At 41.6% G+C, this 18760-nt stretch overlaps 1 protein-coding gene across 1 annotated transcript in view; it reads right to left on the bottom strand.

The window, feature by feature from the left end:
- Positions 1-1616: 1616 nt before the first annotated feature.
- The window catches only part of BICD2 (bicaudal D homolog 2 (Drosophila)), a 27171-nt gene continuing 10027 nt past the window's right edge, over positions 1617-18760 (bottom strand). The window contains exons 2-5 of the mRNA XM_010156590.1: positions 8222-8374; positions 4840-5292; positions 2847-3866; positions 1617-1778 (exon numbers count right to left, since the gene is read on the bottom strand). Coding sequence (XP_010154892.1) covers positions 1623-1778; positions 2847-3866; positions 4840-5292; positions 8222-8374 — 1782 coding nt within the window. The 3' untranslated portion in view covers positions 1617-1622. The remainder of the gene's footprint in view (positions 1779-2846; positions 3867-4839; positions 5293-8221; positions 8375-18760) is intronic.

Here is an 18760-nt window from a genome sequence, read left to right as displayed (position 1 = left end):
GTCTGCCATGCAACAGTCAGAAATGCAAGTGCTAGCAGGACAACAGACTCAGTGGGCTACACCTCCACTCCATCCTCAGCTTTTTCAATACTCCTTTGCTCTTGGCCCCTTATTCTTTTCACTAGAGTTACTAAATAAAACAGAAGTTCAGAAATTGCCAAGGAATCCTCATTATCGTCTTCCCAGTAAAAGGACAGGACTGACCTCTAGATAATACACCAAGAAAAAGGCAGAGAGAGAATTACCCCTTTGGCATTTCTCTGACAATTACTACTCTCCAAACCAGTTCATAGTCACTCTCTCACACTTTAGGGAAAATACACTGCAGGTACGTGTCATTTAGACAGCTAGCTATCTGCATCTAGGAAAAATAACTGAAAGTTAACAGTGCGCTTTCCCCCTTTCCCCTCACTTTCCAGCTGATCTACAACTAACAAAGATTGCAATTTCTGCATATTAATTACACTCCTGAAAAGGAGAGAGAGGGAGGAAAGAAAGTAGGACAAATCCACACTGTACAGAGCATTCTTTTTTCTAGCATAGTGAGCTGCCACAATTCAACCTTTAGCATTCCTTGGTATCCATTTGTCCTTTCCATGCTTACCCACATGCATAGATACTGCTGAGAAAGGCCGAATCACCAGCAACACTAAGATTACTCAAGGAACATGAGAGCTGCTGCAGAACCAAGACCATACAGAAAAGCCTCAGGAATCCTCATAAACTCCCTCATGATTCCTTACTATGGTATTTTTTAGCAGATGATAGAAAGAAGACTTTTTCTTTTTTAAAGTGTTCATAGAAGACAGAGAAGGAAGAGTTTATAGCACATCCCCTTGGGTTAGCTTAAAAGCAACTGTCTAGATTACATTCTTTACAGTCTCTCTTTCCATCATCTTTAAGCAATGCATGGAATACAAATGAACATTGCATGGGGTGTCCCTGGGAATCCCACTAACCGGGACTGACAACTTTTATCTAAAGCTTTTTCTTTCCCCATTTTCCAGGATCCAAGAGGAGCCAACTAAACCCTCCTTAGCGGCGAGGCAGATTTGGATTTTGTAACATGATGTTGTTGCCTCAACATTTCCCCCGAAGAAACACATAGACTCAAAAAAGAAATCAGTGACAGTAGCAGTAAGCAACATGCAGATCAAAATAGCATTTGTCACTTCTACAGCACGTGACGTGTCACCAAGTATCTCTTCTTTGTTAACAACACAAAGCACAGCTAAGAAGCGGAAGCAAGTTCCAAAACCACAGGCAACCCAAATCAGCTAACACAGGTAAATGAAATGACAGAAATGCCAACTGCAGGATGGACAACCCAAGAATAACAAATTTGCATTGTTAAATGTCATTCCTTAGAGTTAATGGCTTCAAGACCCAGGCATAATCTCGCCCCTGAATTAAATAAACATAACAATTTCTTGGTTTGTATCAACATACTGTATCCCTAGCATTATCCTCATCAATCAAAACATATCGCAGACAAACACTGTAAGCACTGAACTTGGAAAAAGGCACCTGCTCCACCACTCTCCCCACAGGTAGGCAGGCAGAACGTTCAGCTCTTCACCCGCCCAAGCAAAGAATGACATTTTGCAGAGTTCATATGTTCTTTACCTTGTAGCAAACATTGCCCTCAGGGAAGAGAAGGTAGCAGCATCTTCCTTCAAAGCCTTCAGCTCATTTCGCAGTTTCATCATTGTCTCTGTAACCATAGCTTTCTCATTTTCATACTTGCTTTTTAAGTTGGCAAGGGCTACCTCTGCAGTCTGTTGGTTACCAAGAAGAACAAACATACCAGTTAATGAAACTCTTTACAAGGTGACTGGCTAAGAGATTCCTAATCACTGTTCACATAATGAAACATTTACTCTGTAACTGGAATGTTAAACTCCTGGTCAACTTCTCTTGTATGAATTTAAAAATAATTACTTTTTGAACACTGGGAACAGAACAGACATATGAATTTCCTACTCCCATTATCCACGCAGCAGCATCTAAGAAGTTACAGCACGTACATTTAATGACACCTAACTCCAACAACTTAAAAAAAAAAAAAAACCAAAATCAAACTTTACATGCTTTGACACAAAGAGAAGAAAGTCTAATCTACCTATATTTAAACACATTCATCAATCACACAGATCCTCTAACCCTTACAGCATTTTGCCTATCTTACATTTTGGGATAAAATGTGCAAAAGTATGTGTATATTTCTTAAACAACACTATACTTTTTTTTTTTCCCCTTGAAGACAACCTTGATTTGCATTACTTTAACTTTAGAGGAGACAAGTAAGCATGTCACATGGTGTCTTGATGGCAGTTATTTATATCTACTGCATTGCTAATGCGTATGGAATGGCACAGCCCAGTCCCCAAAGACCTTTCACTCTTGTTATTTTGACCATGTTCTTATATCACATCCTCATCTTGGAAGACTTTCTTTTATTCTGCAATTTGAGAGAAGCGTACATAAATTTAAGACACCTTTTAAGGGTAACTACTAGAATTCTTTCAAGTAGAAAATAAGATTTACCTCTTCATTTTAGGTGTTTTACATTAAATGTAATCTGATATAATTAGGCAGTAGATTGAAGCTACTTTCAGCTTAATAAAGAGTCTCATGAGTATGGGACAAGTCAAAGTCAGTTCAAGTGTCAGCACTTCGCTTTACAGTAGGACACCTGTGTGCCTCTAAGGAAACCATAAAAAGTATCAGCAACAAATGCCCTACGGAGTTGAGGGTATGGCAGTATGACCTCAAAGATAAATTCTCCTGTATTTATGACCTAATTCCCTGACACTATAACCTTCACATCCGTAAGACCTGGTTACCTGTTTGTTGGCCTTCAGCACAGTTCTCAGAGTCGCTATCTGTTCTCTCTTGGTGCTCAGCAGGGACTTCAGCTTGAGGATTTCTTCCATGAGAGCTTCCTTGTCTTTGTCCACCACTGGCCCAAGCTCTTGAGTGGCAACACGCTGCCTGGACAACTCAGTTGTTCTGTCCACAGCAGCCTGCAGGTGCTTGATCTGATCCCGGATTATAGCGATCAGGTTATAAATGTTCATTGGTTCCTTACGAGGATCTGATACAGGAGATGGCAGAGATGACACTGGAGATGGGCTGCTGTCACCACTTGCGTTCTCTGCCTTTCCCAGCTCTATAGTTAACAGCCCTTTCGAAAGAAGAATGGGAGACCTTCTTCCCTTGGTCTCTGGACTATTGCGTCCGCCTTTACCTTCCTTGTAGTAATCCAGCATCACTCTGTTTGGAGTTTCATTGTTGCACATGCAGACATGGTGGTATAAATTGGCCAGTTCTTCACTGAAGGTGACTAGTTCATCTTGGGCCACACTGAGGCTGCCCTGTGTTTCTCCAGCAACATCACTGACTTTCTTCAGCTCCTTCTCCAGCCTGGCCACCTGTTCTCTATCATGCCTACTGGATTTTTCTAGCGAAGTGATCTTTTCAGTGACAGCTTGGCTCTCAGTCTCATATCTGCTCTTCTCTTCCTCATACTTTGACTCACATTCTTTGTATTTGGCCTTCAGATTCTTCAGCTCTTCTTTTAGGTCAGTAATCTCTGCCACAGCCACTTTGTACTTGCACTCCAGGATCTCTGGCCCATTGATGTCAACTTCGTAATAGTCTCCATCTTCATGGCTGTCTCGGTCCTTCTCATTGTCAAGGGCAGACTGACGTTCCTTGCTGACCTGGAGCTTCCTCATGGCGTTCAGGTTTTCTGTAAGTCTGCCCACTTTCTCATGTTGCTCTGAGAGGGCCCCTCGTGTATTTTCCAGCTGCTTCTGAGATTCCTGCAACGTTGTTAACAAATTCACCTTTTCTCTTTCCATCTGAAATGCACGAACACAGACATCTATGTAAAGGACGTTGTATCACTTAAATGGCTTTATTACAAGAGACAGCAACTTAGCCAAGGTCCATGTGGTTACAGAAATCTGATCACTTGCACAGTATGGAAAAGGTTATGTAGTTCATTCTAAAACCGATCTCAAGCACAGTGTTCCTTGCCGATTTTTTCCCATTTCTACTCCAAAATGCCCACTTTTTTTTTTTTTTAAACACTTCTTACATAGTGGATGGTCTCATTGTAAAAACATCCTTCCAGCTGAAGATAAGCTAAAGTTTACAGTAATCTTGCAAACTGTCAGGTAAATATTAAAACCCACACAGCTAGTCTATGGTAGAAGCTTAGAGCTTCATGGAAGACTCATACAATGAAACTTTTAAAGTTTCTCTTTGGAAAGTTCTTATTTTGTGGGCGGGGGAATCAAACAAGTTTTTTCACAAAGGCTTTTTCTTATAGAACACTTTAAAAAATACTTGACAAAATAACTTTAAAACATTTCTAGTCATCACGAACATGTACCCTGTTTCAAACTCTCCAACTATAGCACAAATATAACACAAGTGCTTGGTATTGATTAAAACTTCATGTTCTTCAAACTAATTACAGAAAATAGTTTCGGTGTACAGAACTCCTTTTCATTAAGATGACTGGAGTATCTATCAATTTTTGAACAAAAAAAAAATTACTAAAAAATTACTAGTGACATAATGAAGTGGACACAGCATGTATTGCACTTTCCTCCAGACGTAGCTTCTTTGCATCAAAAACACCCCCCAAGCTACTGTTTTCCACTGACAAACATTTAACATCCTTGTATTCTAAATCAATCAGAGCCTTTACAAACACAGTGCGTACTACATGGTGGCCATGTGAGATATTGAAAAGACTGAACTTACAATCCAAATAAACTCTAGCAACTGTTTAAAAGTACACAGTTGTTCAGGAAACCCATTTACCTGTACCAGCTGTTGTTTCAGCTTCTGGATTTCAGAAATGTTTAATTCACTCAGAAGATCGGAAACCAGACTTGGGGCTGGTGGGAAACTTTCATTTTTCTTGGGTGTTGATGTACTATTCTTGCCACTGCCGAGTTTGCTGAGGCAGTTTTGTTCAAATCCATTCATGATTTCATCATTATTGGGCTCCGTGGCTTCATCGCTGAACTTGAGTCCATCCAAAGAGATGTTCAGGTGGCTGTTGTACATGGAGTCATTGATGTTCATGTAGTGAGACAGCTCCTTACGAAGGTTGTTCTTCTGCTCCCTCTCTGTCTTCAGTGTCTCTAAGGCCTCCTCAAGCTGGCGTTCGGAGATCTCCTTCAGCCGTATGGCATCTTCTAGCTGGCTGTTGAGAAATTCTGTTTCCTCTTCGAGCCTTTTGATTTCATGTTTTAGGCCTTCAAACTCCACCTGAAGATATACAAATGGAGGGGAAAAAAGCCTGTAATGAAAATGCCTGCACGCACAAGCCACGGAGTAATTTTACTCTGGAGTACTTGATTTCACTAAATATGGTGAGAACAGTATAAGTTTTTCCTGTTCTAGAGTCTAGTTTTGGCACTATGGCTGTAAACACTGCTTACATCATTTACCTTCACAGAGACCATGGAATAAAATTTCTAAGCAAACCATGGAATGAGCTGATCAGTTCCATCTTAATTAAGACAGGCGGGAGATACAGTGGGTGATACAGAGGCACCACAAAACAGGTTTTCCTAGCACATTATTCAAACTCTTTCTGTTTGATTAACAAATTCCCTGGACAACCTTCCCACATATTCAAGCTCAACATTTCCAAAACCCAGCATCGCAAAGCTGTGCTTCTGACACTCTGCTGCACTGCTCTTAGAATATGCCACTGGGCCTAAAACTGTTGGGATACACCTACCAATCAAACTCTGTTTTTACATATTCAAAATAAAATGTTCTATTATTTGTCATCATAATTTCAGCACATCTTTACAGAGCTACGATTCAGAATCTACATTTTAGACTCATAGTGCTGCCACATGAAATTTGATGGCATGATACACATTTTTACCTCTAAAATTGCAATTTTTTTAAACCTCCCTTGCACTGAAATTATGAACACCAACCATGTAAAATTTTGAATCCCTTGGGAAAGAAAAAAGCCTAAGGAATAGCTTTTTCTTTACTTGAAAGAAAGGAAAACATACTACATGATATATGACCCTATTTATTTTTGCCATCTGTTAAAGGAATTTTAGATCCCAACATATACCAATCTGGTAGTGCTGAACCACACCCAATGTAAAAACCAAGAACCAATCATGTTAATTCAGTTTTTCAAGTTAAGCCTGGGAAAACTTGATGGCTTCTTCTAGTTACATCAGTGGAATAATTAAAGCTTCATGCAATTCAAATAGGACTAGGCCAAGGTAAAAAATTAAATAATCCATTGCCATTAAAAGAATTAGCTCTTGGTTCTATGCATGTCCACTGAGCTCAAATATTTAGGATTGCAGTCTATTTTCAAAGGTTCCAGAATACAAACACAGTAGTCAATAATTGCTAGCAACTGACATGATAGCATCTGAGGTTAATCTTGGCTCAGCCCAGAATAACAGCATTCTTGAATATCATTATTTTTGAATGTGAACACAATGCTGGGAACATTCACTTGCTCCTCTGAATACAATGAATGATACAAAAAAGGTACACAAAAGGTAAACAGCTACATAGGCAGGATTTTACCAGATCACTATCTCTTCCAGTCTGCATCTAGAGTGTAATAGCCTCCCTCATCCCTACCGCATGATGTCAGCTCACCCAAACCAGTGTAATTAGACCAAATATATTCAGGTGAGAACAGATCCAACCTGAAACCCCCTTTTGAGCACATCAAGTGAGGCCAAAGGCATAAACACTGACAGAGAGTTTCCCCCAGAGACAGATGAAATACATTCAATATCTCATATACCTCGCTTGGTAGGGCTGCTTTCATTCATAGAATCACAGAATGGTTTGGGTTGGAAGGGGCCTTAAAGATCATCCAGTTCCAACCCCCCTGCCATGGGCAGGGACACCTTCCACTAGACCAGGTTGCTCCAAGCCTCATCCAGCCTGGCCTTGGACACTTCCAGGGATGGGGCATCCACAGCTTCTCTGGGCAACCTGTCCCAGTGCTCCCCCCCCTCTCTGGGAAGAATTTCTTCCTGATATCCAATCTAAACCTCCCCACTTTCAATTTAACCCCGTTACCCCTTGTCCTGTCACTACAGGCCCTTGTAAAAAGTCCCCCCCAGCTTCCTTGTAGCCCCTTCAGGCACTGGAAGGTGCTATAAGGTCTCCCCAGAGCCTTCTCTTCCCCAGGCTGAACAAGCCCAACTCTCTCAGCCCGTCCCCATAGCAGAGGTGCTCCAGCCCGCGGAGCATCTTCGTGGCCTCCTCTGGACTCGCTCCAACTGGTCTCTATCCTTCTGATGTTGAGGGCTCCACAGCCGGACAGAACACTAAAGGAGATCTGAAGCAAATCCTAATAGGCTTTTGCTATGTGCTCATGACAACAAATGGTATTAACATTATTGTTCTCTTCAAGGGCTTTCATTTCAGGAATATTATACCATTTCCTCAATTGAACCGTAAGTTTTATTTATGAAGTGAGACTGACAGCTAACTGAAAAGTAAAAATAACAAGTCCACTGTCAAGAGATGAAGTGAACCGTGCCAAAGACTGTAGCTAACTTAATTACCTCTGCAAATGATAACTCAGGGAAATTCTTGAGTTGTTCCAAAAATGCAGTTTTCTAGAATTCTGAAAATAGCTGAAACTGTGCAATTAAACGTGACTTTTCAGATGAGCAGTCACAGTCTGACAGGAGAGAGTTACTGTACCAGTAGCCCATGTTTAATGGAAGTAGCTGGAAGAGAGGAATGGTACAGAGTGGAGAGCTAATGTAAGCACCAAGCAGCAATAAAAACATATGTTCAGAAGTACACCCAGTTACAGGTACTGCAGAGGATGGGTGGATGGATAGTATTGCAAAGACACTGAAAAGCGAGTGCAGCAAAAGGACTAGATAAACCAGGTAACAAAGGAGACTGGTAGTGACCTCACTTCCATCAAAGAGGGAGAAGGGCATGGAAGGATTTGAAAGTCATAGTAGAAGCAATAAAGTCTTATAACTGTGTATAAACAGAGTCAGAAAGGACTTAAACATTTTGGGACAACTTTTGGTATTAAAGATAGAGCTTATAGTCTCAAAAGCAGTACAAACGTAGAAAGGAAGTGGTTGGATGTTCAAATGAGAGAACCATGCCATAACGCAGGAAATAACTGGTGCTACCAAAGCAGCGCTCACTATTTTGAAAAACTTGCCTGGTTTTGCTTCAGGACAGACACTTGTTTCTGGAGACAGATATTTTCCTCTTCAAGCTCGGTGTAGTCTTGCAGCAAACGGGCCTCTCTGAATTTATATTCCTTAATATCATCTCGCAGACGGGCCCTTTGGTTTTCTACATTCTGACTGACCTGGGAAAAGAAACAAATTCAAAATTATGATAATTTGGTCAGCTACAATTAAATTTAAAAATTTTACCTTTGCTGACATGTACTGATCCAGTGGATTCTATTCAAACAGGAAGTCTCCCCCATCCCAAAAAGAAATTACAGAAAACCGAGTCATTTACACAATAATTGGATTTTATACTCTCGCTTCTCTTACAAAATTCTCACCCTTGACTCAAAGAAAGGTTAATGAGCAAGCAGGTAAAGCAGCATTCACACCTATGTTGTCTCTCACTGGCTGTAAGTAACAGGTGCAAGTTTTCCAGATCAGATGTCAGTGCCTGAATCTGTTAATGCTTTTCACAGGAGAAAGACAGATTCAGATGACTCCAGACATTCTTATTTGGACATGTATTCGATACTGATTTTCAAACAGACCTTTTCTTTATGCCAAGTGCAATAACTTGGAAATACGTCCTAACGAATCCTTTTGGAGAGATACTGAGTTAAAGCTCAAATGAAATCCAAGATCCCAGTTAGAAAGAAATACCACCTGTGGTTGACTTATAAAAAGTTCCTTCCCCTCAGTCCCAAGACTTATGCAAGACCTTAAAGACTTAACAACAACAACAACCACCATTATTGTTTTGGGATAGACAAGCAGTACAAATCAATATATTAGAGTAGCATCATCTTGAGATTCTTCCTGAATATCCAAATAATAAATTGAGCTAGCACATATCCAGCTCTGTGAACGGCTCATTGTGCTGCATTTTTTCAACCACTGTTTTCCATCAAGCCACATCTTCAAGTCCTTCATTAAAACAACATGAAAAATATGTTCTAAACATCAGCAGAAATATCTGCAGAGATAGGCAAATAGACAATACATTGCCTATGAAAAGTGTTCAGATATTGTAGTAGTTGTACCTGTGAAGTGACAGAATGTTTTTCCAAACAGTTCTAAATCGGCTCAAAACAAATGCGAGCTCATGAAAGAGGCTGCCCATCAATTCAGCCAGTTAGGTTATGGTATCTTCTTTCTGTTTTCCTCTACCCAGCAGCCTAGCCAAGAAAGCTTCATCCTCTAACATACACATTCAGATTCCCTTAGTGTTCCCTACTTCTGATTAGAAACAAGAATGTCAGCAATGAACAAGGTCTCAGTTCTCTCGTGAACATGCAGCAGGAACACACAGCAGTCACATTCCCTACAGGAATCTGAGAGAGAAGGAAATGTTTGCAGCAGAAGCAAATGTCAAGACTTGAATCTGGCACGTTCTGGACACAAATGCAGAATCACCTGCAATTGCTAAGACCAATAAATTTAAATGATAGCTCCCTCACGTCAGGTAGAGATTAGACTATATAAACTTGTCTGCTTATTTTTAGCAATGAAGTACTTCCCAGCACGCTGAGAAGCTAAAATAAACATGAATTGCTGAAGCCAGACACTACAATACAACAATGCAAATGAAAAGTTGCTACATCCCACATGCCATGCCTAAGCAAGTGTTGGCTCTATCTTTGCACAAACCCACAGCCAGGAGGAAAGGTGCACTGCAAGTAGCTGAAGGCTACAGCCTGGCATGGATTCACATCTTAACAACTTCTCTTTAACAACTGCAATGAAGACCTCTTGCCTTTGGCAGAAAGAGCTTCCAGTCAGATAATCCAAACTGTTTAACAGTTAGGATTGCAAAAGGCTCTTGCATCAAACTGAGTTTCATACAAATTTGGAGATCTTATCTGCAATTTTCTCCATTCTCAACTAAGTGAAATGCAATGAAAGACCTCCCAGAAAGCTACTGGAGAGCTCCTCTCCCCACCATTCAGGCTTTGTTCCTTTTCTTCCCTGGATGATCTAATCTTTGCAGAGGTCAATGCCTGGAAAAAAAAATCACTGGAGACAGTCTTTTTTTGGAGAAAGAATGGTTTCTGTCCAATCCTGCTCACTTAATTCCGAGCAACAGTAAGAACTTATTATTTAATGTGAAAGTATTGTTGTGCTATGTCTAGCACAAGAAAAATCATTCTATTTCAATGCATACAGGAAGGCCGGCTTTAAAAATAGCTCCCTTGTTTCCTGACCAGGGAAGGAAGATAGAGCTTAGATTTATTGGCTGTGTAGCAAGCTGTACATTCAGTTTGCTCTTAGCATTTTCTTATCAAATAAATGTGCAGGCTTGCAAGCTGCAAGGTTAAAGTGGGTGCCAAGCTAGCTCATATGACTGGCCAAATGGAAAGATTTTTTTCTGCAGGGAAGTAAAGCATCCTTCCTTGATCAGATTTTTCTACTCCCCATAATGGAAGTGGCATTCATGTATTTGCAGACAGACACATATACATTGCACATGTTCTCACAGGTGGCGTTTTACAGTTCCTCAAGTGCACAGAAAAGTCAGCTGACCTACAAATGAGTTCGTACCTTTCTGTGACTCCTGTTGCTTCACTGGCTTAGTGGCTTCCTTCCTCCTCTGCCCTGAGCAACCCCTGAGCACAGAGAAGGAGCAGCTGGAACACAAGGGCATGCCCGGCTAGACTGTCAGCTATATGAAAAGTCACACCTCCACCCTAAGCAGATCATACAATGCTTATAAAATACCATTATCACTGTGTGGAGAATTGATGGCCCTAAAATCCCATTGAGTGTTCATCTACCTGACAAACCCCTCAACTTCTGAACCTAAAGAATATTCCTGCTATGCAGAAGCCTCTCATCCATCCTGCCCAGGAAAAAGACTGATCTGACAGTGATTTCACTTTGCCTGACCTAAAGGCCATAGACCACTCTGCTCCTGCTGCTAGAGAGCGTGTCTTTAGCGTTTTCATCCTCTCAGCTTTGCCTCAAGGAGTTCTGCAAAGGGGCCCCTTCGAGCAGCACCTGTGCTACACAGAGCAGGGACTTCCTCAGGACCAGTTTGAATCCTCCATGCCTGCACATCAAAACCACCACTGTCCTCCATCACTGCCAAAATCCTGCTCCTTAGCACCCACTTTTCTAGTACACCACAGCATACAAAGCTGCATGTAATCTGATTCTGAGAACTAAATTAACTGAGGAGAAAAATGTCAGGTAGTTGATTCCCTTTGTTCTGTGCACTGCACAGCCTGATGGGAGTTCAGCCTCCAGGTCACCGGCCAAAGCTAATCTTGCAAGCGAAGCTGTGTGTCATTAGCGTGGTTTTTGTTACCTTGAACTCCACCAGCTCATGAGGTCATGGGGTCAGTTTGAGTCTACCGTAGTAAACATGCTCACAGCTAATTTTACATGTAGTAAGAGTCAAAACTTAGTTTGCCCAAATTTATTACTAATTTTATGGTTATATTTAATGCTTCATGCAATAAATATTTTTAGATATAATCATTCCCTCTTGTGTCCTTCACGGGAAGGATGCACAAAAAAGGACACAGACTCTTTGGAAGAAATAGAGCGCAGTTGGAAAAATTGGCAACTTCTATGTATTCTGTTTCTGTGGGGAGAAGAAAATCATGGAATCATTTAGGTTGGAAAATACCCTTAAGATCGTCAAGTCCAACTGTTAACCTAACACTGCCAAGCCCATCAAAATAATCAATAAAACATCATCTTTTAGACATCTTACTAAATATCAGCCTGAAAAATCAGGAAGACTAATCCTCAGACACATACGTAACTCAGAGCTTTCTTCAGCACTTTGCTGAAGGACACACTTCTGCCAATATTTTTCTGAACACTGCCTTCACACTCACAGCTGTCACTCCAAACGTGCCAACCTCAAAGCTACAGCATCTACCCCCAGGTACATCTAATGAAAGTAAGAACTCAAAATATGGACAATAAAGCTTTTCTGTGTGCAAAAAAGGAAATTTCCAGTCAATCATTAGACATTAACAGAACTACCAACTTGAACGACCTAGGCTACAAACCCCAGCCGTTGCATGTTGTGTGTGACATTCACAGCTGCATCTCCTTTGGCCACCTGAGGACTGGGGTCCTGTGGTAAGGTATCACATAACTGTGTAATTAAAGGCTGGAATATAAAATACTCCTAGAATAGAGCCAAATTAAGATTGCATAAGAAACCAAAAATAATCTTCCCCTAGTTCTCAAGTTACAGTCTTTTAAATAGATTTTTTTTTTTTTTTGGTAGTATTGATGTAAAACAAAACACTAACATTCGGCAGGGAAAAAAGCTCTATTCTATCCAACTGTACACTATATACTATATAGTGTATATATATATATATACTATATGTATACCAAAAGATCATAAGATCACCTGTGTGACAAGGCTGTGTGTAGTCCCTGGCAACAGGTAATTGCTTTGGGGGTGGAGAGGCAGACCAGCAGCCACACGTGGCTGGCAGCACACATCCTGACAACTCCCTTCTCTCTCATCTTCCTCAGAAGCGGGAGCTACACAAGTTTCTCCTTCTTAAAATTTTGCCCACTCTGTTCTTACAGTGTAAGAACTATAAAATAGGATAAAACCATGTATTTATCTATGTAAAGGAGAAATGCCATCGTGGCCTTTCTCATTCACAGAAGAAACTGCTTCAGTCACACTTGCACCTATGGTAGCATGTGTGCACACGTACTGGTGCAGAATAAGATACTCCCATGTACGAGGGAAGATGTATAAATAAAACACCTGAGGTTGCCCGAGCCATGGTACCTACAAGCTGGGAAAAGCAGTTTTATTTCCCATACAACCTTTGCATAAAATTCACGCCATATCACAATACACACACATAACCCACACAGTGAATACCAGAAAACGAGAACAAGTCTGGCGGAGACCGACAGTCAGGCACAGCCATACCTACAGCTGTTTTCTATACATATAAAAACATATCACAACTACCCCCCCAAACTTGTGTGTATGACATTTGTTCAGTATTCAACTGTTCTCACTGACATGCGACAGTCACTGAGTTACTCAAGTGTCACTGTCATAGCTTTCATGCTTTGATTCAGTTTATGAGAGAGACACCCCTCTCCAGCCCTACACAACAGAAATGGACCATCCTCTGGACAGAATTTTTTTTCTTAATTGTACCCAGCACCTGTTCTTCTCCAAACACTGCTTATGAAATTACTAAGAAAACAGTCTTTGTAAGTGACAGAAAAATTAGCGTACTCTCAGTAGTGTTTTACAACACCAACACATTCAAAAGAATACTGCAACCACAGAGCCAGTTGAGAAAGTCACTGTCTGCATCAGTCAGACTGTATTTTCCAGAACTTATAGCAAATGTTTTTGGTGTCTTGTTCACACAAGTCCACAGGAGAAAATAAAGTAGATAATATACTAAACTGTAGTTTGGACTCTTCTCCACTCTTTTGTTGCAAGTCATGCCTTGACGTGGTCTATCTGCTGAAAAGCTGCTCGACTTTCTATGCCTTGGTGTGACCAGAGACAGAAATAAGTACAAATAGGGAAAAAAAGAGGAAGGTGGAGCACTGTGGTCAGTTAGAAGCAGAAGAAATAGTGTCTTGTTTGTGTGTTTTCAGAAGCAAAGTCAAGCTTTAAATGTATTTCATAACGAATAAGATTACTGAGCCAAAAAAAAAACCCAAACAGAACCAAAACCAAAAACAGCAACCAAAAAACCAACACCCGAGAGAGATGACTCATATTTCAGTAAAAGTCTCCCTTCCCAGGTGCCTGTCTGAAATAATATTTTGCTCTGGGAACAGGGAACAAACACACAAGCAAACAGCACCCTGCCCATTCCCCCCATTAAACAAAAATCCCAAACCCAACCAACCAACCAACAAAGCCTAACCAAACGAGCCACCCCAAACAAAAACCTGAAACAAACAAACAAAAAAACCCAACACACACCCCAAACAGCAGTGGCAACTGCAGCCAAAAGCAGGTGAGAAGCTCCAAGCCCACCACTCCAGCACTTGTCCCCAGTACTCTCACAGGAATCCAGACTATGCTCAAATACCAGGGCAGTCATCGGGGCTCTGTAGCACGGCTCAGTGGTGTGATACAAGCCTCCCAAATGCAGCACCGGGAAGACCTGTGGTAGCACCTTGGGTTGTTCTGCAACTAACACTAAAAGAGAACTTACTGAAGTTGCTCACTTCACCCCGTCCAAGGTTTTCCTGCATCTGGGCCAGGTATATACCCATTTTATGCATTTGCAGCCACTGAGCGAATGTGACCTCGTTTCTCTTTCCTAGCAGAAGTTGCAGTCTTTGGTTTTTTGGACTAGGAGACAAGATCTGAAGAGTTCTGATCGCCATGAAACACACCCAAATTTCCCAAGCACTGCCAGGTTGAACCTCAGGACAAATATCCTGCAGGGAACAAAAATCAGAGAGGGCAGGGAAGAAGAGGTGGACTATCTGCAACTCACACCACATATACTCTCCTGCAAAGAGTGGGGAAAAGAGCAGAGTAGCTATTTGTCATAACTTATACATAATGCTCCCAATAGCGCTGAAGTGTTAATGGAAGACGTGCAGCTACACTGAAACCTTCTTAGCAAATGTGCACAATTGTCTGGGTTTTGTTGGGGTTTTTTGGGGTTTGGTTTGGTTTTGGTGTGGTGGTTTTTCATGTTTAGGGTTTTTTTCTTTCCCTGTCATTATCCAAACACCTACTCCATGACAAGGCATCATGGATACATGTGTCTGTGACTAATGCTGGGGCACCACCTACCTGATTATTTTGCAAACCATTAAAAAAAAAAGCTGTGTGAAGCTGTAACGTTAAGGATGGATTTATTGCAACAGTGGAGAACTGAGACAACACTGTCATGGTTTCTTTTCTGCACAATATCTGAGACACCTGAGCTGAGACTCAGTTACTACAATGCATCCAGAGCCATTTAAATCTGTTATAACTACTTAATCAGAATTAAGTCTTCCTACAATGCATATGTCCTATTATTTAATGTGTTGTTGGCCAACTATCTGTTCAAACATTTGATCCAATCCAGGGCAAAATCCAAAGCACATCCTCCAAACCCTTTCTTTGTCACAGGGAGGGGTGACACATATGACCTGCACACATATGGCTAGGATGAGCAATGCACCACTTACTCTTGTTTAAGTTCCTTGTATCCAGCCCCACTCTAGCAATGCTCTTCAACTGCAAGCTTACAACCCAGGCGAGGATAAATATACCTCCCCCCCAACCCACATGCCTTAGCTGCCCACCCAAATCGGTGGTCTTTGCGCAGAAGTCCATCAGGCACTAAACACAAGGTGCCTGGCTCTCTGGTGTAAGCCCACACAGGCAGTGGTGCCGTGTCTTCACAGAAACAGATCAACCGGGGAAGAAGTCCTCCAGTGGGAGGACTGGAATGAACTCTGTGATCAAAAGCTGAGGGCACTGAGAAGTCTCCAAGATCAGAGGTCAGCTTTTCTAATCCATCCAAAATAATCTATTTTGCAACTGGAGTAAGTCGGTGTTCATGGTCTCATTTCCAAACAGTGATCTCATTACCTATAGAACTGAGCCATTTTTGAGCTCCAGGAGCAGAAGAGGAGATGCTGCTCCCTCTGTGCATCTTCGGAGCCCTGTGCTTGTCCTCCTGCAGCGCAGGGTGGTGGGTGGGCCTGGGGTCTGCACCTCAGCTCCAGCCTAGCGTGGGAGTCTGGATGGAAAACGCTGACCCAGACTTAACAACAGTATTATGAATGGCACTGTGCAACATTATTATTATAGTCTTCCCCTTCCTGCACTGAATTGCTTGCGAAGAGCAGTTAAACTCTGGCTGCTTTTCAAATCTCAAGTCTAAATGCTTGGCAGCATTCCATGTCCTTCACAGCCACAAAGAAAACATTTAACCCTTGCAAGACCTGCCTTCTAGGTAGCTGTCATCTTTCACCTCCAGAAGGGCTGGTGGAGCCAAGCTCTCAGAAGGATCACTGCCATTCAGTGTCCCCAGGCAACCACCAGCAGAGATGGGCACTGCGCAACAGCAGCCCCCCTGCACCCGGTGAAAGCTGTGTGCCTGCCACCTCAACTACCAGGTTTTGAAGGGTTTTCTGCGTGCAATGTTTCTATTTTCAGATGCTAATAAAACAAGCTTGAGGTTGTTCCAACAAACCACCCCTCAAGCTGAAAGGAGAAGGAAGAAAGCTCAGCAATTGAGGCAACAGCTCTCTGCATTCAGCGGCTTGCCCATCATTCCCCCCGGTTTGGGAGGGTACAGGGATGTCATCCCTGGGGGGTAGATGAATTCGGATATACCTCAGAAATATCCAAACTCAAGCTCCAACTGCAGTAATTCTCCTTATGGATGCAAACTAGCAAGGGACTGCAAAGATGAAGCACACTTCCAGGAAATCAAAATGAACAATAAACCAGCTGGATTTACTAAGAAGCATCAACAGCCCACATTTAGGGAATAAAGTAGTGTCAAAGATGTATTTCAATTAGTAGCTCCAAGTAATTTTTTTTTCTTTAAGTATACTGTGACATCAAACAGTTTTTTATATTTCAGATTAAGGCAGCTTATTAAAAATAAACAAAACTAATAAACAGAATCAGTCATTCCTTATATCTGCCCTCCTTAACAGAAAACAGCAATAAAACTTGGACGTGAGATACTGCTCTTCCTGGAGAGGCTGTATTGGCTCTAAGGAGTTACAGAACAAGAGATCACAATGCAAAGTTAGAAACAGTAATTTGCTGAAATTAATTTCAAATCCTTGAAATCTCAGGGTTCCATTTCCCAACTCAAGCATATATTCTGGACTCCTCTCATGCAGTAGGTGTCTTAGGAGAGTCAACCACATGCAGCTGTCTGTGATAATTTGGTACCAAACTCAAACCAGACCTATTTCCAATTTAGAAATCGGCCTACATCTCTGGTTTCAGGAAGACACTCTTCCTCTGAAGAGCAACCATGCTGCTGCAGTATGGCTCGCAATAAATCCACAGCATCCCTCATCAGAACAGGGACTTTTTTTGCTGAGGTGCCGATTCGCTGTCTGCTGGACCGACATGTCGTGATGGTCGCAGTGAGCTGACCCACCTGTGGCCCTGCCCAGGCGCTGAAAGAGCCGTGGGTAAGCCTGCTGCCCTGCATGCCCCACGCCCCAACCCCTGCCCAGCCGGGCAAGCCTTGCAGAGCAGCTGCTGTCAATGCTCCCAGGTACAGTCTCGGGACAGAAGCAGAAAGGAGGCAGCAACCCCGGTGGGGAAGCGGCCAGGAATCCCTTTTAATGCCATCAGACCTTTCCTTGTCATCACAGCAGTCGATGTCCTGACTATTCTCACTTGACCCTAAGCAAGCAAAAACATGTATAATGTTTCACTATTTCCATAAACCACTTTTTCTAGCCCACTAATAACTTCTAAATGCTTTCCTCCCTGGTCAAGTTTTTTTTTGCTGTTGTTACTTCTTTTATTTTAACATCCTTCTGTTAATCAGTGATACTTATTTACCAAAAACCTCCCAGTTCAGAGATATTAGAGAAGAACTACTCTGTGCTGCACTGTGTTCCGTGCCTGCAGTCCAAAAGTGCAGTTTTACTCTGCTATTACATCCCTTTGAAAATCTATGTTAAGTTTACCTCATCAGAAATGTCCACAAACCACGTATTTTCAGTAATCTTAAGTACAAGTTTCTCCTGTTAATTAAAGCCTGCCTTCCTCTGTTACAACTTGTGTTGGAGGTGCAGTATTTTCTTACTCATATTTCTTACTCTAATATTAAAGGCCTATTTTATAGTTTCCATTAATCATTTCCAGCGGTGACAGTCTTTCTTGGGCAGATTTAACACTAGCGTACTGCAGCAGCGAGCCAGGAGCAAGTGAATGGGGCTTCAGCAGTAGATACCACAAATCTGACAGACTTAAAAGAATTTACAATTAGAATAATACTGACAAAATGTCAAAGTTAGCACAGCTATCAGAGATTAGAGGTCTCCTACTGACTTAATTTGGCCATAACCAATTTATATGTAAAGCATGAGATGAAAGCTTTGACTAAATTTATACTCCCAGCATTAGTGGCCTATTTTCACAAGGTGCCACACCTCACGGATGTGGAAAGTGATTAGTTTACACAACCTAATCCTCCTGAGATACAATCATCTCAGAACCACAGGCTTAGGGCTCCATCACTACTTAAAACGATTTTAATGAACTAAGTAACAAAGGAGTTATCTATCTAAAGTAATAATACCTGTGATACCACTTCAAAAGTTTTAGAGGGATATGATTTTGCTTACATTCACATTGTGTTACTTCTTTATAAAAAATGCAATGGAATAAAGGAAAATTCTGTAATATTAAACAATATCATATGGGAGATTATGGAGGCTGAATTAAATTACAAATAAAAAATTCCCTTTCACAGGCATAGTAATCCTGGAGTACCGCAGAGGTGAAACAATGCCTTGCAGTTCCAAAGGACCAGAGTTACATGGTACAAATCCTGGAGTGATGCCCATCC

The sequence above is a fragment of the Eurypyga helias genome, unplaced genomic scaffold (assembly GCF_000690775.1).
Source record: "Eurypyga helias isolate BGI_N326 unplaced genomic scaffold, ASM69077v1 scaffold11658, whole genome shotgun sequence".
Taxonomy (NCBI): Eukaryota; Metazoa; Chordata; class Aves; order Eurypygiformes; family Eurypygidae; genus Eurypyga; species Eurypyga helias.
Note: the sequence above shows the minus strand (reverse complement) of the source record. Positions and strands in the feature narration are given on the sequence as shown.